The sequence below is a fragment of the Macaca fascicularis genome, chromosome 11 (genome assembly GCF_037993035.2).
Source record: "Macaca fascicularis isolate 582-1 chromosome 11, T2T-MFA8v1.1".
Lineage (NCBI taxonomy): Eukaryota > Metazoa > Chordata > Mammalia > Primates > Cercopithecidae > Macaca > Macaca fascicularis.
This window is the reverse complement of record NC_088385.1, coordinates 19,369,105-19,397,034: the sequence shown is the minus strand read 5'-3', so window position 1 is coordinate 19,397,034 and position 27,930 is coordinate 19,369,105. Positions and strand designations below refer to the sequence as shown.

The following is a 27,930-nucleotide window of genomic DNA, read 5'->3' as shown; positions in this document are numbered from 1 at the left end:
ACCTGTGTGAAATGCTTAAAACAGTGTCTGGTAAAGAGACAGGGCTCAATAAACATTAGCTCTTATACACTAAGCCCTTACATAATTGACCAAATTTCATATTGATATTGATTTCAGATGTTTCTTTAAAATGTAAGCAGAGGGAAATCTTTGGACTAATTTGTCTAATTTGCAGAGGTATCGTTATCAGAGCGGACTTGGACTTTTAGTTGCTTTTTCCATTAAAAATGCTTCGCAGACAGTATTACGTTTAGTGTGTGGAAACTGACCTCATGCCTATATTTTTGAATATAAACAAAGCTTCCATTTTAGTGGGGTTTTATTCATATGGGCTTATATATGAATTTTGAGCTGCAAAAGAGAATATGGAGCTTTTTATGAAAACATGACAGACATCATAATGTTAAGTTTAGATTATAACTTGGAAGTCAGTACTAGGTTACATAATACCGTAGATTGTTATGTTTCGCTAGGTAAAACAAAAACAAAAAAACAAACAAAAAAACACCTTTTCTTTCGTGTGTTTTGTGTTTGTTTCTTTTTGTTACTAGTTTGTCATACTATGTATCATACTTCAGTTGAGGGTAAGAAAGGAGGTGCCTTATGTAGGGACCCCCCTTCTAGGTATCAGAACACATAGACTCGGCCAGATTTCTATCACTGCTGTTAATGGTTATGAGATCTTAGACATGTCACTGCTACCTCTATACTTCTGTTTCCCCATTCACAGAATGGATGCCACCTACCACCTCTCACAATGTATGGTAAGGATTAATTTTTCTATTACAGATTTATAGACTTTCTTTTCTAATGGCAAATAAATCCTTTGCAGTTGGAAACAAGCCATTTTTCTTCTCTCTGTGCCTTGTAGTTAACAGAGCACAGAGAGGAATTAGCTCCATTGTGTCAGTAAGAAAACTGAGATTTAAAATTTAAAAAGTGGTACATAGAGGGGCAAAGTTCCTAAGTCACCTTTTATCCCCTACCTAAAACACAACATTGGTTAAGTGCTTTGAATCTGTCAGAAAGAGTATAGGAAAAAAATACCAAGTAATATCAGCCTGCTAGTCTGGGCTGTTGGGAATATCTATTATGCCATCTGTCACAGGAGATTTTAGGTTGGAGAGCAGCAAATCCGTGACTGGGGACTCAAAGTTCAAAAGCAGAAGGTCCGTCCTCTCTACACACCGTGTGGTGTCTAAATCACTATCCGAGAGACAGGCGTTTTCATTGATCAGACATCCTGCATCTGCAACTTCATTTAAAAATAAGAGGTTTAAAGAGCCATCGTTTATACATTGTTCCAAGGTCCCTGTGATTTAAATCAATGTGATTGAGATATGTAATACAAAATTTCTAACCCTACTGTCTTCCTCTAACTTACTCTGGGTCTTGGTGGTGGTGCATTTTTATAATGGAGCAAATCTGCAGAGTAGGTGGAGGAAGGTTGGTTTTCCAAAGGGATCAGGTAAGCTGCAGGTCCACGTGGACACATTTGTTACTTCGGGGAAGTGGAGAAGCAGCAATTAGGCAGTGGAGTAATGCTCTGAGGGGCACGGACTCCAGTTCCGTAATACATTCCTTTCTTAATGTGACTTGATGTAGATAGAGTGAGGGCCTATCAGGTGTGAAAAGCCCTGCTGCTCCTGGCGTGGAGTGGCCTCCTGACGGTGATTTGGCGACGTCAATCTAGTCATGCTTGATTTCGACACTTAACGTGGTAAAGCAGGATTTCTCTACCCCCGATCAACTTCTCAATTAGCAAGCTGCCTTGTGTAACGGCCTTGTTTTGCAATCCCTCAGGGCTGCTTCAGGGGTCATTAGGGTGAGAAAACTTGAGCACTCGCTCCAGCTCGAGCAGAGCAGGAAGGGAGCCTCAGAGATTTCCTAAATACATATAACCCTTTTTCAAGTTGCTTGCTTTCATGGGATTGATTCTTGGCACATTAAGAAGCTTAAGGCTCCAGTATCTTCTTTTAACTGCCCCCCTTATCGCCTTTGCAGCTGACAGGTTTTTTTGACAGGCTGAGAGTAAAAAGAGATAACTAGTAGGTTAGTACTTTATTTATACGTGTGGACACACAAGCACATAGAAAGACACGCACACACGCGTTCAAATATCTTTTAAGTTGTCTTTTCAGGACCGCTGGTTACTACTGAATATCAGCTGTCAAATGATTCCAGTACCTCATGCTTTTAATATTCAATATGTCTGAGTTCAAAATCTGTGTTTCAACTATATCTGACTTTATTCACTAATGATTTTAAATTGGACCTGCCTTATTCAATATTCTCTCTAAACCCCCAAATAGTATTTATATGAATAATATGTTAATATGAGGGTTTTGTCCGGGGCACTTATGAATAGACATTGAAATGTATTTATTTAATGTTTTTTCCTATCTGTGATTTGACTGAGTGGCTTATTCCTAACTTTCATAGAAAAAAAAAAAGGTATTTTTCTTTCCTTTTATAAAATGTATCTGGATAGAGAAACACATAATAAAAACAGGAAAATTTTGAGAATTGTACTACTTTAAAAAATCTCTATTTTCAAGCATTGTGGATTTCATATTTATAATTTTCTAGTTTGATGATCAATTTTATCTCCACTTGCTGCTATCATACTGTTAAAAAGTAGATGAATAAATTAATATAAAGCATCTTAGCAGGTGTGATGTTAATGTAGTATCCTTAGAGCAAATTACTTTTACCTATATTTCGTGAACAGGTTTTCCCAAAGTGGTTGGTCTCTGTGTCTTACAAAAATATTTAGTTTATTGACAGTGAGCAGAGCATTATATGGTTTATAATATGTGTGTGGTTCTAGAGGTAACTGACTTAAGTATATTTTATAAGTTGGAAGTTGGATATAAGTAGATGTTACACACCCTAATACATACTCTGTTTATGAAGGGTTTGACATCCAGTTTTAGATCTGTTTAAGGAACAGTTAAAATTCTAGGCACTTTGGCATAGCAGCTTCTAAGAAGTACTTCAAATAATAAGTCCTAAAGGTGACACAATAAAGGAAATAGCTTAGTAGCTCTATTTTTTTAAATAAAGAAGGTATCTACACATTCCCAAATCGTTAAAGTCAGCACTGTAGAAACAGCTGTTTACAAAAAAAAAAAAAAAAAAAGAGTTTGGACCACTATGCAGAAAACATAGAAAATGTTTATGAACAATATTATATGTGAACATATAAATATGTAATCTACAGGTTTTATTGTAATTCTTTCTGTAGAGCTTTACCACATAAAAGTACAACTTTAATATTTCTCCTTAATACTGTATTGAGAGTCATGGTAATTTATTATGGAAAGCATCAAGTTTTAACAAATTAATACTAATGAATTGTACCTTTTTCTTCCAGAAAGCCATTTTGTCTTTTTGAATCTCTTTCCTTTTGTTAATTTCTTATTCCAAAAAGGAGTTCATCTAATCCTGCAAATAATTGCTTTCTTGGCTTTATTTTGATAACGTGGGATTTTTCTCTTAAATCCCACTTTGAGGCAATGCAAAAATCCATTTAAGGATTCACAAATTTAAAAAATGTGTATGTATTTTAAATACTAGCTTATATTAAATAAAAGTTATATACCTTCCCTTTTCAATGAGTTTTAAGACAATGTTACAAGTTCAGTCTGAAAACTGTCAGATTTTCTAAATTAGTTTTATCTGAATGATTTAGTTACACTTTGATTAGAATGAAGAATCACAGAATTTTATAATTATATAAATATCTTGAAAGGGTATTTAATTCAATCTGCATATTTGAGTCAATGAAGGAACAAAAGAACAGAAATTTTGAAACCTTTGAGTTCTCGTTGATCTTTGGCCATTATTAGGATTGCCATATAATTTTCTACCCAACCCAGGACATTTTTAATAAAGATAACATGAGTATATAGACTAGGCAACAGGTTTATATCCAGGATTGTCCTAGAAAAATTGTGACATATGAATAACCTTGCTTTTAGAGATATTAAATCTATGTATTTTTTTAAATGATTGTATTTAGAGTATTTCTTAAAGAATTTCTTTAGAATTCTTCTTAAAGAATTTGAAAACAAATATTTAAAGAATTTGAAAACAAATATTTATACTATTTATACTAATGAGATAAATGGTGTTAGGTATTAAATTTGCTTTGCAGAAAGTACTTTAATAAAAGTGACCAAATAGAATATGCTTCATGAATCTTAGGTGATTATGTCAAAGAAATTCAGTACAATGAAATACTGATGCCTTCATAACATAATATCCTTAGTGAAATACAAGGATGAATATCTATGCTAACACTTTTTTGCATCCCTTTTCTTTGGAAAATTTAACTTATAAAATAGGTGACACAATGCCCCAAACCCTGCTACTTACCTTAAAAGAAAACGTTAGTAATTAGGTTGTTTCTTCAAAGAGGTAAGATAAAATATTAAATAAAATTTCAAACTAAACTCTAGATAATAGATTCTTATATAGGTTGTCGTTATTCTCCTACATATCACTTTTTCTTTGAAGTAAGTCACAATAATTAACCCTAGAAGAAATGTTTGATCATCTGAAATTCTACTGGCTAGCTGCAAGAATTAAATAATGCCTTACCTATTCAAGGTAAGTGATTTGTTAACTTTTTATGAATAATCAGGTGACTACTGTCACTAAATCACAGTCTCTACATATAAAAGATATCCTTTACATCAGAACAGGTGAGTTTTGCATTGCAGTCCAGATTACACCAGTCACTAGTTCATGTTTCCCAGTGGAGCTTTGCTGAGCCTGTGTTAGTGCCTGAGTGAATAAGTGACTCTTGGAAAGATGGAGAAATTGACACATGAAAACATTAAATGACTTATTTGACAAAGATCTAAGAAAAGGTCTTTCCCAGGATTATTTCCCAACTGTTCACAAAATGACCGTGATCATTTTCCTGTAATGCTTCTTTTCATTTTCTTTATTTTTCTTTTCTGTTGAAAATTTCAGTATTTGAAGTGCCTTAATTATAAGATGAGTAAAAAAAAATATTTTCTAACCACATACCTCTCCACTTAATTTCTTGTTCACTTTTATATATAGTGTATGAAAAGAAAAGGATGAAAAAGAAAGATAAAAAAGAAGGTAATTATGAGTCTCTAAGAAGTCTGTAAAGATATCAGAAGACTTCAATGCTGATTTTTAGGAAAGTATTACTTACTTAAAAAGTTTCACCTAGAAAACCCTATTCAATTTTAAGTAGACAAAGCTTTCTGAAACTCATTATAGAATAGACTGTCACAAAAAATTCTTAAAAGCTTTTATTATGAAATTGTATAAAGCATATTCCAATTAGCATTAATTGTACTGTGGCTGAAACCAGCAGCTTCCTGAGCTATATCAAGGGAGAGATGTGTAGTACCTAAATTGCCCACGATATCTAAAATAGTTGTAGATTTTTATGTTTGTATAATTGTGGCTGATTGGCCTTCCCTTCATTATAAACTTACCTTAAAATTAGAACAAGGAGCTATAGTGATTAGATAAAATATCTGTTTCTACTACTTTAAAAATCTAGTTAAAATATTTCTGTTTTAGTACATATGTGTTATCCTTTATTTTACTGTTTCTTTTTCCCTTCTCCCTTTTAATATTCTAGTTCTTTCCATAACTATGTCTAAAAGTTTGAAAAATCCTGTCTTTTAAATATCAAAACAATAAATAGCAAGCTTGACACATTTCTTTTGTTCTAGCAACAAAAGATTCTTTTCAGATCTAAGATTTTGTGATTCTATGAAATGTTGGTACAACTGCCATATTTGCCTGGAAATATTATTCTCATCAAATGTTAAGGGAAAAGCATTCTATTTTTACTTTTCTCTGCATAGTTTCTCCCAGTAGGCTGCTGTGCTGATCATAAATAGCAGTAACACCTGCTCGTAAGGCTTTGGAAAATGGGTATGAGAAGAAATTGACAATTATTTGTTGAAAGTGAAAGTATAATGTTTAAACACCGCTTGCAACTTTTAAGAGTCAGGTGTAGAAAGAGACATGATGATTCTGTGTAGATCAGCCATTACCCTCTGTCAGGCTGGAAACCTAGAGACTTTTATTCAGAGCAACCCCTTCTTGCCCCATTTTTGCAGGGAAAAACAAAGAAGTATAGTGAGAAGGAAAAACAAATTTGGATAAGGGATATAGGTTCTCATGCTAGCTCTGACACTAAATAATTGTGTAAGGTTTCGTGTGTAGACATGGGATATTTTCTGCTTTCTGTAGCAGAGCTAAGACAGGGCCAATTAGCCCAAGCATCAACCCATTTTTCTTTACATATTGTTCTGTTGCTGTCTTCACGGAGCAGAAAATGGCAAGTTTAGAAAGGAATTAACACTGAGTAAGCCTGAAACTGGAACAATAGGTGGGGCATTGTCATCTATTTCAGATTATGAGTGAGCTATAATGATTCACACTATTAGCATACATATTTTTAAGTTTCAAGTTAGAAAAAAAAATGTCTCTGGCCTGTATTTTTTCTCATCTTTCAGCTCAGAACATTACAAGAGAGATTTCTAGGATGGATTTCAGATAGAAAATTTTGGATCTCCATTTGTTTGAAAATTATAATTGTCATATATCCAGGGAGGTAAAGAAAGCTGAAGCTATAGACCACCACTGTCCAATAGAAATAGAATATGATCCACATATTAATTTTAATATTTCTATAGCCAAAGTACCAAGGAAAGTGTTTTAAAGGTGAAATTAGTTTTTTAAACAACATATTTAATACAATGTATCCAAAGATTATCATCTCAATGTGTAATCAGTATTTTCAGAAATTATTCATGAAATATTTTTCTCTTTTGTGCTATGCTTTGGAATCTGGTACATATGCCCCACTGAGAGCATCTCAATTCAAACTCACTACATGTCAAGTAGTTGATAGTCACATGTGGCTAGTGGCTAAAATGCCGGTCAGCACAGCAATAGACAGTAAGTGAAGGGGTACTTAGCTTGGATTATGAGTGGATTGGAGGTGGGGGAGAAACCAGCTGTTCGCTGGAACTGAAAGGCCCACATCCAGATTATGGAGATTTTTGCCCTTCTCTTTTCTATGTTTCCTTGAGTATCTCAAGTCTAAAACAATCTATTTTGAATCACAACCTTCAAATTGGAATGGATTCTGTAATTGTTTATGGCAGGTACTTTATACAGATTATTCATAGAGTTTGACTTGATTCTTCTGTAATGCTAGGTTCTTAAAAGTCTCCTGTAGTTCTAATGGGAAATCAGGTGTCATTAACATACAATACCCAGAGAAACAGATGACAATAACTTTCACCAAGATCTCTTTCTTCACCTTTAGTATTCCTTTTTAATTTTCTATTGTTGTCAGTGTAGTACTAAGTCTAGATCTCAAGAATTCCAAAAAATCAAAAAGTTAAAGATTCTTTCTCCCTCCTGTTCAGGGATAATTTTTACCTGTAATTTTATTGCCCCCACCATGTTGTTTAAATGGGTCCGATCATGATCGCTACTCAGTAAATCCAACTAGTGGTTGCCAGATCTTAGGAGTGACTATCAAGCCCTCTGAGTGGGCTTGAGCACCCACTGCTGCCTGGTGGTGTTCTGCCTGATGGAAGGAAGTGTGGAGTTTTGCCTGAGTGTAGGAGAGGTATGATATTCTGAGGATTCTCTTAAAATACCAACTCACCAAACATGAAGCTTCTATCATCCAAGCTGTCATCACCCATCCAGGCTGTGTAGGTTTCTCTACCTACTCCACCTAAACTCTGCCAAGCGGACTACTACCATACTGGTCATTTTAAAAAAATAGTCTTTAAATAAACCCTGAACTTGACCAGATAGAGGCTTCTGCTCACCCTCTAACATCATACCACAATGACCTTCTTCCAGCTCCCCACAGTTCTCTACTTGTGAAATGCCATCTGTCATTCAAGTCCTGCTTCAGCTGGTTTGTCTTCCCTGGTCCTCCAGCACAAGTCTACCAAGTGATGTGCCATCCTCCCCTTTATTGCAGAGCACTTCTCGTATTCTATCCCTGGGTTGTGCTTCTCACTGGTTGCCTGGCAACACACACCCATAGTCATCTGAACATTTCCCACCAAGTACCTAGCACATAGTAGGCATCTACTTTCATTAAAAAAGGTTCATTGAACCTCAGCTTTTTCTCGGTACCATGAATTATTGCTGGGATTTCAGGTACCAAGTTACAGTTTTTTGTTTGTTTGTTTTGAGGCGGAGTTTCGCTCTTATTGCCCAGGCTGGAGTGCAGTGGCACAATCTTGGCTCACTGCAACCTCTACCTCGCAGGTTCAAGTGATTCACCTGGCTCAGCCTCCTGAGTAGCTGGAATTACAGGCGCCCTCCGCCAAGCCCAGCTGATTTTTCGTATCTTTAGTAAGAGACGGGGTTTTGCCATATTGGCCAGGCTGGTCCCGAACTCCTGACCTCAAGTGCCAAGTTGTAGATTTTAACATATATATGACTTTGTAGCATGGGCTTTTGGTAGTTTTTTACTGAAATTTTAATTAGGCACTTAGTAAGTTTAACTTAATTTTTCTTCTCTTTCCTTTTCATTCAGTGTAATACCTACCTATTATGTGTGTATGTGCATGTTTGGAGAGAGAATGAATATATATATGTACTATACATGTATATATTTATATGTTAAACTTTCAGCAAATGGCTTTTATGTTTCTGTTTTAGCATGATCTATATATGTTAATAAAGAAAAATGTTATTTAAAAAGGCTGAACTAAATAAGCTAAATTAGAATTAATATTATAGAATTAGTTATGAAATAATCTCTAAAGTTTTAAAATAGAAAATGTCTTTAATATATGGTCAACTTTTAAGCTTTTTTGAAAATTTCTTTTTTTAATTAGCATATTATAATGGTATGTATTTATAGGGTACAGTTTGATGTTTCAATGCATGTATATGTTGTGTAATGATCTAATTAGGATAGTTCAAATACCCATCGCATCATACATTATTTATCATATTTTTTTGTGTTGAAAACATTCAAAAGCCTCTCTTCTATCTATTTTATAATATACAGTGCTTTACTGTTGACCATAGTCACCCTACTGTGCAATAGAACACCAGAACTTATTTCTCCTAACTGTCATTTTGGCCCCATTGACCAATTTCTCCCCTTCCTCCTCCCCTCTCTGCTCCCTTTCCCAGTCTCTGGCAACCACTATGCTACTTTCTCCTTCTATGATGTCGACTTTTTATTTTAGCTTCCACATGACTGAGAGCATGAGATATTTTTCCATCTATGCCTGGTTTATTTCATTTAACATGTTGCCCTCCAGGTTCATCCAGGTGGTCACAAATGACAGGATTTCATTCTTTTTTACGGCTGAATAGTACTCCATTGTGTGTGTGTGTGTGTGTATATATATATATATATATATATATATATGCCATTGTGTGTATATATGTATACATGTACATATAATGTGGTGCATATATATATATGCGCAGGTAGGTCCATCCATTCATCCATTGATGGGCAGGTAGGTTGATTCCATAGCTTGACTACTGTAAATAGTGCTGTAATAAACGTGAGAGTACAGATATCTCTTCAACATACTGATTTCATTTCATTTTAATCAAGTAGTGGGATTGCTGGGTCATGTGGTAGTTCTGTTTTTAATTATTTGAGGAATCTCCATACTGTTTTCTATAATGGTTGCACTCATTTGCAATCTCACCAACAGTGTCAGTGTTCCTTTTTTCAACCTTTTAATCTTAACTTCAGGAAAATTCAAAATCATCAATGAAAATATTTAATATGGGGTAGACCTAACTGCAACAATTAGAAACATTGTTCAAAATAATATTAAACATTTATGTTTTTATTTGTACATTCTAAAATGTTCAGCGTTTTCTTTTTTACTTTTCTTTAACTGTCATAATACGTTTATCTCTATGACAGTGGAGCACAGGCTGAGAACCCAAAAAGAGAAAGAATAGACTCAACTCTCAAATCTCTATGGCCTGTAATGGGTTAACTTTTTAAGTTTAAAACAAAACAAAAGAATTGAATGTTGAAAGTGTTTTCATTTTCTTTTTTTTTTTTTTTTTTTGGACAGAGTCTGGCTCTGTTGCCCAGGCTGGAGTGCAGTGGCGCGATCTTGGCTCACTGCAACCTCTGCCTCCTGGGTTCACGCCATTCTGCCTCAGCCTCCTGAGTAGCTGGGACTACAGGTGCCCGCCACCACGCCTGGCTAATTTTTGTTTGTTTGTTTGTTTGTTTGTTTGTTTGTTTTAGTAGAGACGGGGTTTCACTGTGTTGGCCAGTATGGTCTCGATCTCCTGACCTCGTGATCTGCCAGCCTAGGCCTCCCAAAGTGCTGGGATTACAGGCGTGAGCCACCACGCACGGCCTAAAGTGTTTTCATTTTCTATCATTACCTTCCTTAGTTGAAAAAGAGGAAAGTAGATGAGAAGCATGTTTGTCATAGACAAAAAAGCAATTGTCCTTCTCAATCTGTAAAAATGTTCATTCCTTCCCGCAAAACACATTCAGTAAAATTTTTCCATCCAACAGTCAAAAGTTAAAAATCTTTCCAATGGATTACAATTTCATATTCTTTGAAAGCCAAACTTTCCTTTCTCTGTTCATCTGTAGTTATTCTATAGTCTTTTTTTAGATAGGATTATAACTAAACTAGTCTTATCTTTAATATTTTAACAAATATTAGACCAGGTATAGTGGCTCACACCTATAATTTGAGCACTTTGGGAGGAAAAGTTGGGAGGATTGCTTCAGCCTAAGAGTGTGAGTTCAGCCTGGGCAATATAGAGAGACCCTATCTCTACAAAATTTTTTTCAAAAATTCGCCAAGTGTGTTGGTATGCACCTGTGGTCCCAGCTACTTGGGAAGCTGAGGCAGGAAGATCACTTAAGCTAGGAGGTCAAGTCTGCAGTGACTCGTGTTCACACCACTACATTCCAGCCTAGGTGACAGAGTAAGACTCTATCTAAAATAAAATAAAATAACTTCTAACTGTATGCATATTTATCTCATTAAATGAGGATTGCTTGACTACTGATCTGATCTTTATTCAGAATCAGGGTTTACTGCAGTGACATATTTGTGCATTTTCCTCAAATATTAAATTAATTTGAGTCAAATACTATGCTTCCCATAGCTTGGAGGAATTTGATTTGGTGACTGGAGCCACTGACCTGGTTAAAAAAATCTATAGAAACATCTGGTGCTGTGAAATAAAAGACGCTAATACAATGAACACTCATTTCCCCCGATGCCTGTATAAACCACATTCATTATTGCTATGTTAAATGATTATATGTCTTGAGTTTTTCCCTACCCCCAGTCCGCAGGAACTTTAGAAATGGATATACATGGCCGGGCGCGGTGGCTCAAGCCTGTAATCCCAGCACTTTGGGAGGCCGAGATGGGCGGATCACGAGGTCAGGAGATCGAGACCATCCTGGCTAACATGGTGAAACCCTGTCTCTACTAAAAAAATACAAAAAACTAGCCGGGCGAGGTGGCGGGCACCTGTAGTCCCAGCTACTTGGGAGGCTGAGGCAGGAGAATGGCGTGAACCTGGGAGGCCGAGCTTGCAGTGAGCTCAGATCCAGCCACTGCACTCCAGCCTGGGCAACAGAACGAGACTCCGTCTCAAAAAAAAAAAGATCAAAAAAAAAAAAAAAAAAGAAAGAAAGAAATGGGTATACACTAAACCATAAAGAGTTTGCTTGATTTATGGCAATGTTGCCGAAGCTGTTGAACATTTAGTAAAAATGCAAAATGTTCTGGTGCCTTTAAAAACATCTAAACTTGTTTTGTCTTAGTTCTTGCAATGCCACCCATACACAAAAGTTATTAAATATTTCTCTGTGCATGCTCACTACAGTGTGGCAGGTGTAATACAGCATACAGGTAGGCTGAGTTCTTACCCATAGGAAAGTTAGAAAGTTATCTGTTAGGTTTTTATATTCATGTCTGTTTTTATACAGACAAAACGAGGTAGTGAAAGCAAAAAAAAAAAAAAATGGAATAGAAAGGGGACAGAAACATCTTTGGGATTTCAACAGATATTAATAGTTATATGCACTGATATTGTACAGCCGGTACTTGTCACCTTTTACATTATAAGCCCACTTTTGGAAGTGTGTCAGAAAGAAGATAAAGGTCATATTGCTTAAGGCCTACTATGAACATAAATGATAGGGAAAAAAATCTAGCCCATAAATTGGCAAATTACCATGTACCGTGATTTAATAATCTATAAGACATCTTAAAATGAGCAAAATGGATCATTGAACTTATTTTTTTTTCCTTACCATAAATGTATAAGCTGCTATGCTGTGATTAATTTAGATCAAAATTTCACAATGACTTCCTTTTTAAAATAATGCTTTGTCTATCTCAGTGTACGACTAAGAGCTCTTAGGCCCTCTTACTTAGGGGATGAGACTGTATAAGCACTGCAAACAAGAATTTACAGGGATCTCCAGCTTAAATGGAAAAGTGGATCTATGATACCTTTATAAACGAGTGTGGGAGTAAAGGGTGCAGAGGAAGAGGTTACAAGAATTTTCAGGATTATTGAGTATTCAAAATGAATTAGATAGTTAAGAGACTGTTTTTAAATATTTCCTAGGCACAGTCTGAAAAAAAAAAATCTTACAAATGAGAACTATGCATGTCTTATGCTTAATTGACATATATGAAAATTCTTTTGCCTCGAAACCCAGATGTCATGTTTGGAAACCAAAGGATAACATTATACATTTGAAAACCCCATTTCATAAAAGAATACTTTGTCTCTTTTCCCAGAGAATCTTGGGTTTGTCCCACTGAGAAAAAAGAGAACTCGAATGTAGCTGTAGAATGATCTCTTGATCCTTGGACAAAACTGAGGAAAAAGTCTAACAAATGCATCGCTTTGCAGTAAATTAGATCAGATTTCCGCATCTCCGCACTCAGTCTGTGAGCTGACAGTTCAGTAAAATGTTCCCTTGTAAGGTTCGCCCTCTTAGGAAAAGGGGCAATAATTCATCATTAGGATATCAGAGTCCAGGTGTAGATGGAAACTGATGGAGCCTCCAGCGAGGCAGGGAAAGTGCGTGGAAGAAGAAAATTTTATCTGAAGCCTAATTCCCTGGTTACAGCAGAGAATAATTAAGATAATATTGCTTCAAGAGTCCTTTAATGATTAAAAATCACATATGCAGAATCCATAAATTGGAGGGCAACAAATTGGAAGGCTATAACGTCAGAGAACTGTTTTGTGCACATTGTAGTGGAAAGTACACTCGTGGCAGTGCGCCGTACGGGCAGCCATCAGAGACGCGGACCATTCCAAGGACTTTGTTTAGATGCAACAAATCATTTGTCTGTTATTAACCCAGAGCTTGTAATTATGCAGATTGCCATAGATTTTCCTGGGCCTGGAAGTGAGATTGAGGGTTGTTCACAGTATAGCAGGCAGCTCAGGGCTGGCCATGCATTACTGAACTTGCCACATTTATCATGTTGACTGATGGCAGCAGAAGCAGGTCTCAGGTCCCAGTGGTTAATGTAGTGGGTAATTAACTGTCATTTGCCTAGTAATAGGCTGATGATCAATGGTTTGTGTGGAAACAAATTCTAATCAGGTAGCTGATAAATGCTCAGCTAGCGAGAGCAATTGAAATTGGGGGAAACTATGTCCAGAATTTCAAAATGGCATTGTGTATGTATGTTTATTAGATATGAGCAAACTGAATAATTCTTAAAAACGGCTTTATCGCATGTTAACCAGATTTTATATACACAAGTATATCTATATTCATTGAATAAAGAACTTTTAAGTTTTTCTTATTTCTCAAAAATAATAAAGAACAGAAGAAACAACGGCACTTGTAAGTGATGTGCCTCCTAAGTAGGTCATGTTAAGTACACTGAAAAGTAAATATGAAATGTTAGAATGAACTAAAAAAATTCTTCTTACAAATGAATAGGATGAAAGCTTTAGTTTGTGATGGTTTTATTTTTTTGATGATGCCAGTAGGAGATGTAAGGTATTCCATTTTCGAGGAAGTTCTTTTTAAAGAAATATTATTTATCAAAATACGGATTACAAACTGAGAACATGAAGGTTATTTGTGTTATATTCCTTAAAATAAGCATACTAAAGTATTTTTAAATTCGTGAAGGAAAATAAGTGTTTAACAATTATGAATTTGATCTTCTGGAATGTAAACTTCGCTTACTTTTTATCAAGTGCACGGACTGTGTTAACAAAGTCTTTAAAATGCATTTATTGTCTCTCCCTTCAAGGCGCTTATGCTCTTCAAGAGACCATCCAATAAAAATATGAGCGTAAACATTTATGGCACATTTTGCCAGACACTTAGAAACCGTCCTCACAACTGTTTCCAACAACTGTCATTATCCTGGTAAAAGGAAATAGTGATAAACTTGAAAATGAACATGCAAGCCTTAAGAAAAGGCTTCCCTTTGGAGTCTATAGAAAGTCATAACAGATACTTCAGCACATTTGTGCCTAATCCTTAAATTCAATAAAATGAAAGGCTACGTTTTTGAAAAGTACATTTTTATAACCAAAATTAGTTTTCTGTATAGCACCTTTGAATTCATTAGTTTAGAACTGCTTTTAATTTGGTCTTTCCCATGAGAGCTATTATATTTTCCTCCTGTCAGCCTGACGCTGGAGAATAAAAGAAAACTGGCAGATGTGGTGTTTTTCATCTAGTTTGCTTCCTAGTAAAAAAAAAAAGTGCATTAACTACTATGCATGGAATATTATTTATAATAATTCTTCCCCACCACTATCAACTTGAAAGAAACTTGGTTTAAATATTGCCAGTGCAAATGGATAAAATATTTCCTCACATTATGAAATGAAAGACATTTTATTTTGTACGTATTTTTAGGTCATTACAAGAACGATTCTCAGGAATCTGCAGCAAATAGGAATTTTTTTCAAATCCTAGACAATTCCAGTGGTTCTAACAGTATATTATGCTTCAATTTCTGGCCTAGCTGTATATAGTTTACAGCCTCATTTACTTTAATGTGCTACTTGAATAACATAATCGTAGCTATAACTATGGTATAGAGCCATAAGGTGCATGTATGTGCCTCTATGTTTTTTGACTATTTAAATGGCTTGTTCATAAATGTATTTTTAATAATAACAGCAAACCTTTTAGTAACTAAATGTCAAAAAATAATGAGTCATTCATTAGTTGGTTCCTTTCCCAACTAAAATGTTTAATATATAACATTAAGATCAAAGTTATATTGCTTTTATATTTTCTGTATACTCTAACCCAGAGAAGATTTTTGCTATGAATTCACCCCCATTGACTTCTGTTGATGTGTAGTTATGTAAGCTTCCTAATGTATTTGTCTTTTCCTTTTCTTCTCAAACAAGATGTGATTTTCATCAAGGAAGGTCAACGGAGAATATATTGCAGAAGAATATTTATGCATACACCTAGGATAAAACCCACTTGTGTACATCATAAGGCATTGTGTATTGATAGCTTTACAGGGTATATTAGCATCATCTCTCTTCACAATCTCAGATTTCTCTGTAAGAGTTTCTAAAAAAAAAAATGTTTCTTATTCTAGGCTCTTCGGTGTAACGGGAAACTGTGCTGCCTGTAGTAAGCTCATCCCTGCCTTTGAGATGGTGATGCGTGCCAAGGATAATGTTTACCACCTGGACTGCTTTGCATGTCAGCTTTGTAATCAGAGGTAAGCAGATCTCTTTTTGGTCTCTAAAAAATGGTAAGCCTCTCTGTGCTGACTATTGATATAATAGGTGGAAATTATATTCATACATTTAAAGCAATTAATCTCAGCATTTTTCTGTTCTGTAAACTTTAATCCTATGCCAGAAACAAACCACTAAGGAGAAGAAAGGCTTTAGGACTTACTTCTACCTGAAAGAAAAGCATCATATAAGAGCACATAACAGAAAATGGAAACACTTCTGTAAACTTTGACTTCTTTTACTCATTCCTTTCTTTTATTATTTTCCTGTCTTTTAAAACGTACTTTTAAATATCTCCTTTTTTGTACGACTTATGTGAGCAAATAAATTGTCAGTGAAGCAAATATACAGGAATTTGTTGCAGGTATTTTGTATTCTTCTTATTTTTTATATTTTAATTTCCTTATCTCTTGTGTTTTTGTTTTTGTTTTTTTAACACAAGGTCTGGTTCTGTTACCCAGCCTGGAGTGCAGTGGCGCTAACATGGGTCATGCAGCCTCAATTTCTGTGCTCAAGCAATCCTCCTGCTTCAGCCTCCCAAGTAGCTGGGAGTACAGGTGTGCACTACCATGCCTGGCTAATTTTTTTTTTTTTTTCATTTTGTATAGAGATGGAGTCTCACTATGTTACCCAGGCTGGTCTCAAACTCCTGACCTCAAGCAGTCCTCCCACCTCAGCCTCCCAAAGTGTGGGGATTATAGGCATGAGCCTCCACCCCCACCCACTGTAGATGTTTACCTTAAATTTTAACCCTGTGCTATATGTACTTTTGCAGTTATTTCAGTTATCTTTGAGAATCAGGCCAGATATAGCCAATAATTAAACAATTATCATCATTGGAGAGGAGCATTTGAAAAAGTGTTGAACAGGGAATCTGGAGACCTAAATTCTAATATGGGCTCTGCCACTAATAAGCTGTGTGATCTTAAACCAAAACTTTCCCTCTCTGGACCTCAGGTTTTTCATGTGTAACATATGAAGCCGATTTAGTTCATCTCAGAGAATTCTTTCAGCTCGAAAGTATTATCACTTAATTCCATTTTTTTCTTATTGAAAGTTATATTTTTTTATTTCTGTGAAAACTATATACTACTGGCACCTATTTTATGTGACAAATGGAGAGGATTTTAGAATATTAAAATATACATATTAAAAATACAACATTTCAAAAATTAGGATACTTGATAGGTTTTAATGAAAATGAATTCACTGAGTTTCTGTGAGAACACCTGAATGGAGTATAGAATCGATAAGTATTAGTTGCATCAAGTTCTCAGTTACTGTAATTTACTCTGAAAGGCACTATTTGATGCAGAATCTTCTCATGAGACCCTGTAGAACAGTAGAAAGAATGTGACATTTACAGTGAGAACGGGATTCACATTTCAGCACCGCCATATATTAGCGAATGTATTAGCTGTGTGATCTTGAGTATGTTACTTAATCTCTCTGAATGTGATTCCCACACCCATAAAATAGAAACACTAATACCTCTCTTGCAGAGTTTGAAACTTAAATGAAATAACTTATATTAAATGTCAGGAACACAACAGGCTCTCAGAAGTTCGTTATTTTTGTAATTTACCAAGTAATATTCTGCTACCTTGACTTTCCCACAAGACATTATATCACAATAGTGCTTCTTGCTAAATGTAGATATTCAGATTGCATAAAAAACAAATGCTCATATCTCTATCTGGTTAAATTCATGGGAGCATAATTTATTAAATAAGGTGTATAACAGTTTGAAGGCATATGCTGTACATTGCTAAATGATCTCCAGGAAAGTTATACCAATTACCCTCCTAGCAGAAATCTATAAAACTACGCATTCCCTCACATTCACTCGAGGAATTATGTTTTTTAAAAAAAAATCCTTGCCACCTTGAGTGATGATTTCTAACTATAATTTCTAATTGGCATTTATTTGATTCCTGGTGGTCCTTTGGTATTCCTTCTTTTAAAGAAGTAGGCAGTTTATGTCCTTTGTCCATTTTTTTCTATTAAGTAGGCTTACCTTTTTTATCCATGTTCTACATAGAAAATAAAAACATCATTCAAGTGCTAAACCCAGCCTAAATTCTATTATGATGCAAAGTAATTGTAGGTTGTTAATGCTATTTACAAATCATATATCAATTTTATTTCACCATTGAAATAAAAAGTTGCATTCACGATTTAAGTCTGTCTCCTCAGGAGAACTCAGTCAAGTAAGACAAACACTCCTAAATTTTGACTCTAAAACTGTTCACATTCTTATTGCTGCAAAATACTATTCTAGTATCATTATTAAAGTACCTAATATATTTCTGTGTTCGCTTCATTTATTACATGCCATAATGGGACTGCATATCTTTAGTGCTGGTTATGCACAATTAGCACTTAGTTATTGTCGTGTCACTTCAGCCCTTACAAGACAAACTTCTTTAATGCAAGAAGTCAGCTAATCTTCATCAGTCAAGCAAAGCAGATAAATTTTGTTACCCAGGATACAGAAGGCTTTAATAGAGGAGATTCTCCTTTTACTCTGAAGTTTGCTTCAGTCCCCTCTAGGAAACCCATATCCCACTTCCAGTAGCCAAATTGTTGTCACAATATTGCACTTTTTCAAGTGAAACACAAGGCAAATAGGTAATTCATAGGCATTTTCCCTTAAGCAAACTTTATTGACTTCTGAAGTTGTGGAATTACACAGGTTTGTGAATTGTATTCAGCAGTCATTTCATCTTAACTTTTAAATCAAAGTATCATTAAGATCCAAAGCATTTCAAAAAGTAACAGTAATAATAACCTTTCAGGATTGATTGTTCCTTATATATAGATCTCCTCTGCCCCTTTTAGAGGAGTATAGCTAAAATGTGAATCCTGCATTACAATTCTGCTAGTTTCTCTATTTTAAAAGGTACCGCAGGAGGGTTATTTAAGCTTGTTTTATGGTATCTTGAATCTCATTCAGAATTGGAAGATTCTATATAACTGGTTAATTTCTTAAAGGTGAATCAGTCCCTTAGAAAACTCAGTAAAACTAAATGATAGTTTTGTAAGAAAAGGGAAAAAAAAAAAAAAAAAGCTTGTGATGAGATTTTCCCAAATAAGTAAAATTATGTAACAATTAATTTTCTTTTTTTTCAGAATAAAGCACTGTGCTAGGCTCTGTGGAAGCTGAGGTTGATAAAATCTAGTTTATTTCTTAGAGGTGTCCAGAGCTATGGGAGACACAAGACATCAAAGAGTCACAGAAGAGTGTAATCGATGCTAAATAGATCTATACTGAAGGAAGAGAGAGCCATCCTTCTTGAAGTGTTAGGGAAGCATCAAAAGCCTGATGTGCTGAGTCTTAACAAAAAGAACTCCCTAGAACTGGTTGACTTATAGGAAGTGTGTCTGCTGGGGGTTGGGGAAGATGAGGGAGCCAGGGAGCAGTGAGGAAAGGAATTTTCAGCAAATTGAGCAACGTGCAAAGGCATGCAGATGTGAAAGCATTTGACGGGTTTAGGAAATGAAAAGCAGCTCAGTATGTTCAGAGATTAGAGAAGCGGTTTGGTAGGCATATGGAGGAGTAGAAAGAGAGCAAGCACCTAGAGGAAATGAAATTGTAAACTTAGTCTTTGAAAAGCCATTAAATAAAAGTCAAAATGAATACAAATTTAAACTAGTCATCTCAAATACATTTGTTATTTAAAGCTATTGGTTTCTGGAATAAATCTACCTTAACCAATTTTTATTGACCACACACCTTAAGTGGTAGTACAGTTTATGATGGTTCTGCAAAGGGTTCAAAAGAAATATAACTCGTCGTCGTTTCCCGCAGAACTGCTGACTATAATGGGAAGCCAGTTACACTTTCATGAGAAATTGTGAAACACCAAAATAAACAGTACACCAATAAATAAGTGCTTTGGGAGAGAGCAGAATAAGCAAATTTACATGGTCAGAGGATGTTGATGGAGCGAATGGGAACTCAAGGATTGTTAGAATTTAAGTAGACAGAAAAAGGGGAGAAATATTTATTGCTGGGGAACACCTTAAGTAAAGGTGAAAAGATTATCATTACCAAATAGTAATGATAGCGAATTCTGATAAAGTATTAGTCAAACACCCAACACTGTTCTGAGAATTTTATATGTACTCACTCATTTAATACTCAAAATATCCCATAAATAGGTAGTTATTAGCTTCATTTGACAGATGAGGAAAGTAAAGTATAATAAATGTAAGTAACTTGCCCAAGATTACAGTAAGAAGAAAATGGTAGACTCAAGATTTAAACCCAAGGAATCTGGTCTCCCTCTCTGGAGTCAGGTTCATTTCAACAGAGGTATTTTATTGTCTAAGAGCATATAAATGTGAATCGATATAGTGGAGTTAAAGTAAGGTAAACTTTGAATAATGTATAGCAAGATTTGGGGTGCAGGCAGTGTAATTTGATACAGTAAGGGTTGTTAGCGGTGAGATGTAGAATGACAACCGGATTGTCAGTGGGAAAGACAGTAAATTTGTTCACAGGTGTATAGTGGTGGAATAGAGTACACAACCCAGAACTCTTACTGAAAACAGTATAGTATAGAAATCTCTAACTTACAGTTAACTGAAGATGTGGAATAGGAAAGTATAGACACTAGAAATATGGATTGGATCTCCCTTGTTATCTAAGTGTTGTGAGATAGAAATTAATCATAATTGTCAGTCACTAACTTTAGGAAAAGAAGATGGCTAGGCTAACATTTTTATTTCTTAAAAGGGATGTTACCAGTGGAGGCTTCTTAGCATAGGCTTTTGATAACCTGCTTAAAATTAAGCACTATATTTTATAAGGATGATTTACTAGTTGTGCTTGTTTCATATACTTCTCAAGTCTCTAAGACTATATGAAGAAGCACTCAAAAATATCTAGAAATTAAATCTAATATTAATTCCAAAACATCAGAATCAGATGGTTTAATAATCCGATTGGCCATCTTCTTATTCCTTACCATAATTTTTTTTAAATGAGGGTAAAACTAATTGAACTGAGCATACTACAAGTAATTAGGGTCAGATTACAAGAAGGATTATGTTTATTTTTAGTAATTGTAGCCTGTTAATATACTTGCGGTATCCTCTGGCTATCACTCCTTTCATAATGCTTTTTTTTTTTTTCCTGCAAATGCTGAATCTCATAAGAAGTTGGTTAAATAACACTGGAAATTAGCATTTCTTACAAAATCACAGTTACAGATTAATGTGTTAAGTACGTACTCTGTATTGCTGTCTCTCAAATTTCTTTATATGTATATATGAAGCATTTTTTAAAGAGGGTATCAACCTTAATTGCATACCAATCATAATCTGCTCTTAACCACAGCTTTCAAGGCCGTTTTGTTTGAGTCACATGTGCAAATGTGACATCCCTCATCCATGTTCTGTTTCATCTTGACCTTTAAGTATAAATTGAAATGCGTATAAAATGCACTTTATCCAGTTGATAGCGTATTAGTAATAAAATGTGTCAGGTAAGGATATTTTAGAAAAGTTCTCTGTCCCTCTCTCTCTCTCTCCCCTCCTCTGTTGCTGTATATATACCTCCTAATTGAATAGTAGGCACACTTTTTTAAAGTTACGCAAAAGAGAGGCTGAGGCAGGAAAATGGCGTGAACTCGGGAGGCGGAGCTTGCAGTGAGCCGAGGTTGCGCCACTGCACTCCAGTCTGGGCGACAGAGCAGGACTCCGTCTAAAAAAAAGAAAAAAGGAAAAAAAAAAAAAAAAGAAAAGTTATGCAAAAGAATAATAGTCCTACAAAGAACCCAGCTACACCCTGTATTGCCGTTTAATCTTCACATTATTCTTGTAGCCTGCATGCTTTACTGCCCTCAGGTATAAGCTTGAGTCTTGAATCCAAAAAGACGTGGGTTATTTTCCTTCCCTTATTACATACGTTCTAACTAGAGAATCTTGGGCAGGGTTTTTAAATTCTGGAATGGAATCTTAGGTTTTTCTTCTATAAAAAGCCATGATAATGCTTACTTTCTAGGTTGGATGTAGGGAATAAATGTGATCATGAACATACATGCTTAGCATTTAGCATATGGTAAGTATTAAAAGGTGGCTATTTTACCTATAGTCCAAACACTGAGGTAAGATTTTAGATATTTCATTTCTACTCCTTGCCACAAGCCTACAAAGGCGACTGATGTCACAGGTATTAAAAACCAAAGTTTTAGTTTCAATTATCGAAAGTCGGAAGGTAGAGTTTGGACCCTACTGGTTGCGCTATACCTCTCCGCCGTTCCGACACTTTTCATTTGAACCTCTCTATAATCTAGTTACGGGGCTCTTTTTCTCTTACACATGGGGAACTGAGCCAGGGGTGGTCTGAACTGTACCCAGGTCTTGCAACGGGTAGGTGATAGAGGCAGGATTCAAGACAGATCCCCAGGCTCTTGGTTTTGTGTTTTCTCACTATAATTACCTTGAATTTATTATTCTACAAATGCAAATTTTCTAAACGTGAAGGCCTCTAAAGGTACGAATGGCATGACATAACATGGGAACATGACAAAGAAAACGTTTTTATTTGATGGCTAGTAGAATTTTAGGGCTTACTAAAGAAGTAAAGCAAAATTTTAAACAATATGGAGTTAAAAGAGAGTATTTCCGGATTAAATGGTTTTTAGAAAAAATGATTTAGTAATATCAGCTGGAACACAAGAGTGTTTTATTGAATCTACTTGTTTTTGGTGACATTTTATTATTTGCATATTAGTCAAAATTAATTTCAACAGTAATATAAATTTATAACTTTGAACAGTAAACATATTCTACATGGCTATTTTATATAATTTCACATAAAAAATAAGCTATCAGTTTGACTACTTAGGTCTATTCAACAAGAGAAATACTTCCTTTTATTCAGCATATCCTAGTCATCAGGATATTGTCAAACCGGTTTGTACAAACATCATTATTGAAGGGCAACATTTAAAGGATACAGGTTACAACTAATACAAGGAAAATATACTTAAAGCCCCAACCTTGAATTATTTATTGTATCCAGTAGCTTTGACCACAAACAGCCCTAGGATTTCAAGATCAGTGCATAGTCTGTGCTTTCAATCAACACCATCAGCAGGCAGTAATCCTGGGGAAAAAAAGTAAATTCCACAAATAAACAGACCAATTTTCCTTTAAGAGGAAAGCTAATTCTTTTCAATCTACTTTTTTTTTTATTACACTATTTTCCCCTCTATCTACTTAGCTAGTATAAGGATAAATTTCCAAAGCTACCCGTTGGAAAAAAAAATAGGTTCACTGTTTGTCTAGCATTCCAATCTTTGCAAATGTAAATCAGTCCAACTGCTCCTCATTTAAACCTTCAACTTCACAAAACATTAAAGGGTGGTTTTCACTACACAATTTAATCTATCCACTAAGGTTTCTGCTGGAACATCATTTGAAATTGACTATCTGATAAAGAGAGACTACTATCAAAGGTCAGAGAGGTCAACTTGTATAATTACAAGTAGTTTTACTGGGTCAACTCTACCAGACACCACTGTTTGAAGGTTAAATTGTTACAATTAAATATATATACAGATCTCCCCAGAGTTACTTTATTGTTAAATGTACCGGAAACAGAAAAAGCATTTATTTCTGACCTTAATTGTGTCCAAAGTGTCACCATGGGGAAATCATACAAAAAGAACATTTATTAAAAACATTACAGGCTTGCACATTAAACAATGCTTTATAAAATAAAATGCATAATTAGCTATTGGAAACTCATTTAATTTATCACATCAATATTAAGTAGTTCATTTAGGTTACTCCCTTTGGTTAAATTGGAAGTGCTCTAAGAAATGACATCTACTATTTCATGTTAGTGAACTTGCCACAAACAAAGGAATATGGCTCAGCATCAGAGTCTAATGCTAGAGCAACTCTCACTTCAGAATGATTACTTCTAGATTACTAAAATTTAATCACATTTTAATAACAGAGTAAAAGAAAGCTTTAAATGGGAAGCTTTAAAATGGGCTATTTTCTAATTGTTTGATTCATTTTAATGCCTTTTCCTTTTTTATTAAGTGCCTAAATGGCCAGAGATGAAATCATCCATAATTACTGCAGTGAAACATTATTACCATTCTTTCTTTTATTTTAATGGGTGTAAATACAGATCAGTTCCTTTTATTTTTTTTATTTCCAATGTGGAAAAAAAAAAAAAAAAAAAAAAAAAAGCAAGTCATCTTGGGTGCCCAAAGTGTATATCTCAATATCCTTACAATTTTTGCATGCAAAGGCAAGATTTCAAATGTGTGCAACATTTCATTAAATGAAGTAAATGGTAAATGGTTTAATTCTGATCATGAAGACAACTGTCTAAGCCAGTTTTTCAGATTCAGAGAATTACCATGTGAAACTATTATTAGGAAAATAAATCTTCATATTTATAGATCCAAATGAAATGGTCTTAACCACATTTTATTGTTTAAAATATTTTCAGATTTTGTGTTGGAGACAAATTTTTCCTAAAGAATAACATGATCCTTTGCCAGACGGACTACGAGGAAGGTTTAATGAAAGAAGGTTATGCACCCCAGGTTCGCTGATCTATCAACATCACCCCATTAAGAATACAAAGCACTACATTCTTTTATCTTTTTTGCTCCACATGTATATAAGAATCGACACAGGAACCTACTGAATAGCGTAGATATAGGAAGGCAGGATGGTTATATGGAATAAAAGGCGGACTGCATCTGTATGTAGTGAAATTGCCCCAGTTCAGAGTTGAATGTTTATTATTAAAGAAAAAAGTAATGTACATATTGCTGGATTTTTTTGCTTGCTATTCGTTTTTGTGTCACTTGGCATGAGATGTTTATTTTGGACTATTGTATATAATGTATTGTAATATTTGAAGCACAAATGTAATACAGTTTTATTGTGTTACCATTTGTGTTCCGTTTGCTTCTTTGTATTGTTGCATTTAGTACAATCAGTGTTTAAACTTACTGTATATTTATGCTTTCTGTATTTACCAGCTATTTTAAATGAGCTGTAACTTTCTAGTAAAGAATTGAAAAGCAAATCTCACTAATGATACACAGATAGATAAAGCAAGTCTATCAACATTAAAAATACTAAAAAATAAAGACACACACAGAGCATTTTAGTGACATCTGCTACTTACTGCCGCTATAAGTTAGAGTCTATCAGTGTTCTTGTTATAACCCCCTATTTTCAGGGGGTTAAAAATAAGCTTTAAAAAATACATAAAAATTTCATCTTAAAGCACTTTCATTTTATACCAACGTGAAAAGTGCCATTTTTAGAATAACTTTAAAGCTTAACAGGTTTCCTTTTAATATCCTTTTTTTGTGTGCTCTTTACCTACACAATGGCTTTGTTTTGCTTTTTCAGCCACACCCCTTATGTGAACTAGTGCCTTTGGGTATCATGTAAAATTTTTTCCAAAGGGTTACTTTAAAAATCTGTTACCACAATTATGAGATAATCTTTAAGCGATAAATTAAACTTGTTGTATAAATTCTGCCCAGATCTCTCCACAAGAGCTGAGGGTTTAATAACTTTATGGCTTAATAAATGTATGACACTGAAAAGATTTGAGTGTGAATCTACTGAAATCACTATAATGCACATTGAAGCTGTGATGGTATTTGAGTAGTGAGGTTACTTTTGATCAGAGCAACATAATGCTCATAGAATCTTCTAGAAGAAGAGAAACAAAGGGATTGATAAAATGCTGAGAGCTAGTGATTATATTTTTTTTGTATTTACCTGACATTTATTTTAATGTTCAAAAAGTAAATGCATTAAGTTTGATGTGTTTTACTCTCTCACTGTTTTAAGTAATTACCAACTCAGAATACATCACTCTTAGGCTGAAATTTGTCTTTCCATTTTTTAAGGTGAAATAGTACTACCTTACATGATAGCATACAAAGAAGAAAGCTCTAGAAACAGAAATTATGGAGAATGATTATTTAATTTACAATTAAGTAAATGAGAATATGATCCCCTCTTCTGGGCTGCCCACAAACTTGCTTCTTTGCTTTTGCTCCTTGTAATAGAACTACTTTTCAACGAATCTAATTCTACACGGCACCATTAACCATATTTTCACTACAGCAAACTTAGTGCTATGGGTTTGCTTTTTCTTTGTTTTTTCTCGATCACTTGTATAGGAAACAATATTTTCCAGTGTTATTTGCATATATATTTTGTCCTTACAATATATGCATTACAGATGAAAATTAAATGTTATACCTGGATTCTTGGGTTGGGGCCAAAATATTAAGCTGAAAATAATGCTGGTGTGGATTTGTTTTAAAACAAAGCTTTATTATGAACATGCATGTGAATCTGGATATTGCCTCTTATTTTTAAGAAAATGGTTCTGTGAAAAGTGAATGATATGTATTTTTACAAATGCTTCATGGTTAGGAATCTTCAAGTCCCATGTTCCCCAGATTTGAGATATACTAAAGAAAGAAATTCAAAAATAGCTATTTGGGGCCTACAAAAATAACTATTATTTTAGCCTTAGAGCCTTACACTTGTTTCATGAAGAGAAAGGACTTGCATAACCAAAATAAACAAAGCAAGACACATTAAAAATGTGTGGGGGAGAGAGAAGTGAAAAGTGGTTTTCTTAATGCAGCCCTGCTGGTCCCCATTAACAATTGCTTGAAATTCACGTGGATGTAAAATTATAATTGTCAGTATCTTATTCAGATGATCTTTTAAGGTTTAGCTGGTTTTGCTTTTGTTTATCTATATGTCAAAATACTTGTAAATTGGGAAAAAACTTCTCTCAGCTTCTTGAAGCTGTTCAACTATCCTTGCCATTGGAAGACCAAACAAGGTTTTCACTTTTTCTTTCACATAATATGCTGAGAAATATTTCTTATGCTTTTTACTACAAACAAAATTACTCACCTGGATTAAAGATTAAGGCCTTAATCTGTTTAGATTATCTTTAATCTCCATGAAATTGTGAAACAAGACAGGAATAATGTTTCAGCTATAGGCCGTTTTACAGCTAATTGCCCATAAATTGTAGCATTTATTGACCTGAAGTACTAAGCTAATTGTCTTGACTACTCAAAGCCCCTGAATTGTTGTCAACTTTCTCCTTTGTGTTGTGTAGCCCTAACGTCATTTAGCTTGTTGTCTGATGCCTCCAGTAGGACACCTTTGATGGAGCTTTGATTTCTGAGCAGCGAAAGCTCCCTTCCTAAGATGCATCTCGCATAGGCTGCCTATGATGAAGGACCGTGCACTTCCACTCCAACAGAGTGCTGAGTTTAAAGCTGACCTGTGTTTGTAATTTCACTTTCATCTTGCTTAATAAATATCTGCTGGATTCTTTCATTTCACTTTTTTACATTTGGATTTATGTTTTTAATAAAAGGGGTGTTATACTATTTGATTGCACTTAATCGGCAAAATTTAAGGTGATCTCTAGAAAGCATATGTTAAGTCCATGAAAAGAAAAAAAGGTGTGTGAGGACATTTACTTTCTAAAGCTAAGTCATAACAAACATAGACAAAGCACCCCAAATGTTTCTCTGAATGTTACGTTTAGGATCTCTGAGCTAGGTCATTTCCTGCTGTTTATTTTTATGGGGAAAATAAAACTCTCAAACATGAAGGTAGCGATTGCTGGGTGTAATTTTGCGCATTTATACAAATTTTAAGTGATCTTTCTGAAAGCAACTCTGTTGCTGTTGTCAGATTAAATTTCAAATTTTCTATTCTGTATAATGAATTAAAACAGGAAACTCAATCTACATTTTTGCAGAAGAGATGTTGCACCTTAACTGAAACAGGGCACTGAAAATTATATCTGTAGTAAAACATGCCATACAAAAGTGTTTTCCTTTCAACTATCACTTTAGGCAAACCACTCTCTGAATCGTCACTTAAACAATTTCATAGAAATTATGTAGGCCAAACATGTTTAGTGTTCACTTCAGTAAGTTGCAAAAACAATCTGCATGTTTATTGTAATAGGCCATTGGCACAAAATACAATTTTAGCAAACGTCTTTTTGATCATTACTTTTTCTTAAAAACATTATTATAGATATTTTTAAGATGTGGTTTTAATGTAATTTAAGGTAATAGAAAGCAGAGATTTAATAGCCATTAGTTCAAT

General features: G+C 34.6%; 1 protein-coding gene across 18 annotated transcripts in view; it reads left to right on the top strand.

Moving 5' to 3' along the window:
* Positions 1 to 27,149, top strand: part of LMO3 (LIM domain only 3) — a 62,555-nt gene extending 35,406 nt beyond the window's left edge. For 17 of the 18 annotated variants that reach the window (XM_045364794.3, XM_074006337.1, XM_015430428.4 and 14 more), the window contains 2 exons: positions 15,624 to 15,749; positions 24,251 to 27,149. In XM_045364794.3, the coding sequence (XP_045220729.1) occupies positions 15,624 to 15,749; positions 24,251 to 24,356 (232 nt within the window). In that variant the 3' untranslated portion in view covers positions 24,357 to 27,149. Of the gene's footprint in view, positions 1 to 15,623; positions 15,750 to 24,250 lie in introns of those variants that run through there. The other variant, XR_012420055.1, reaches the window with a different exon arrangement.
* The last annotated feature ends 781 nt before the right edge of the window (positions 27,150 to 27,930 follow it).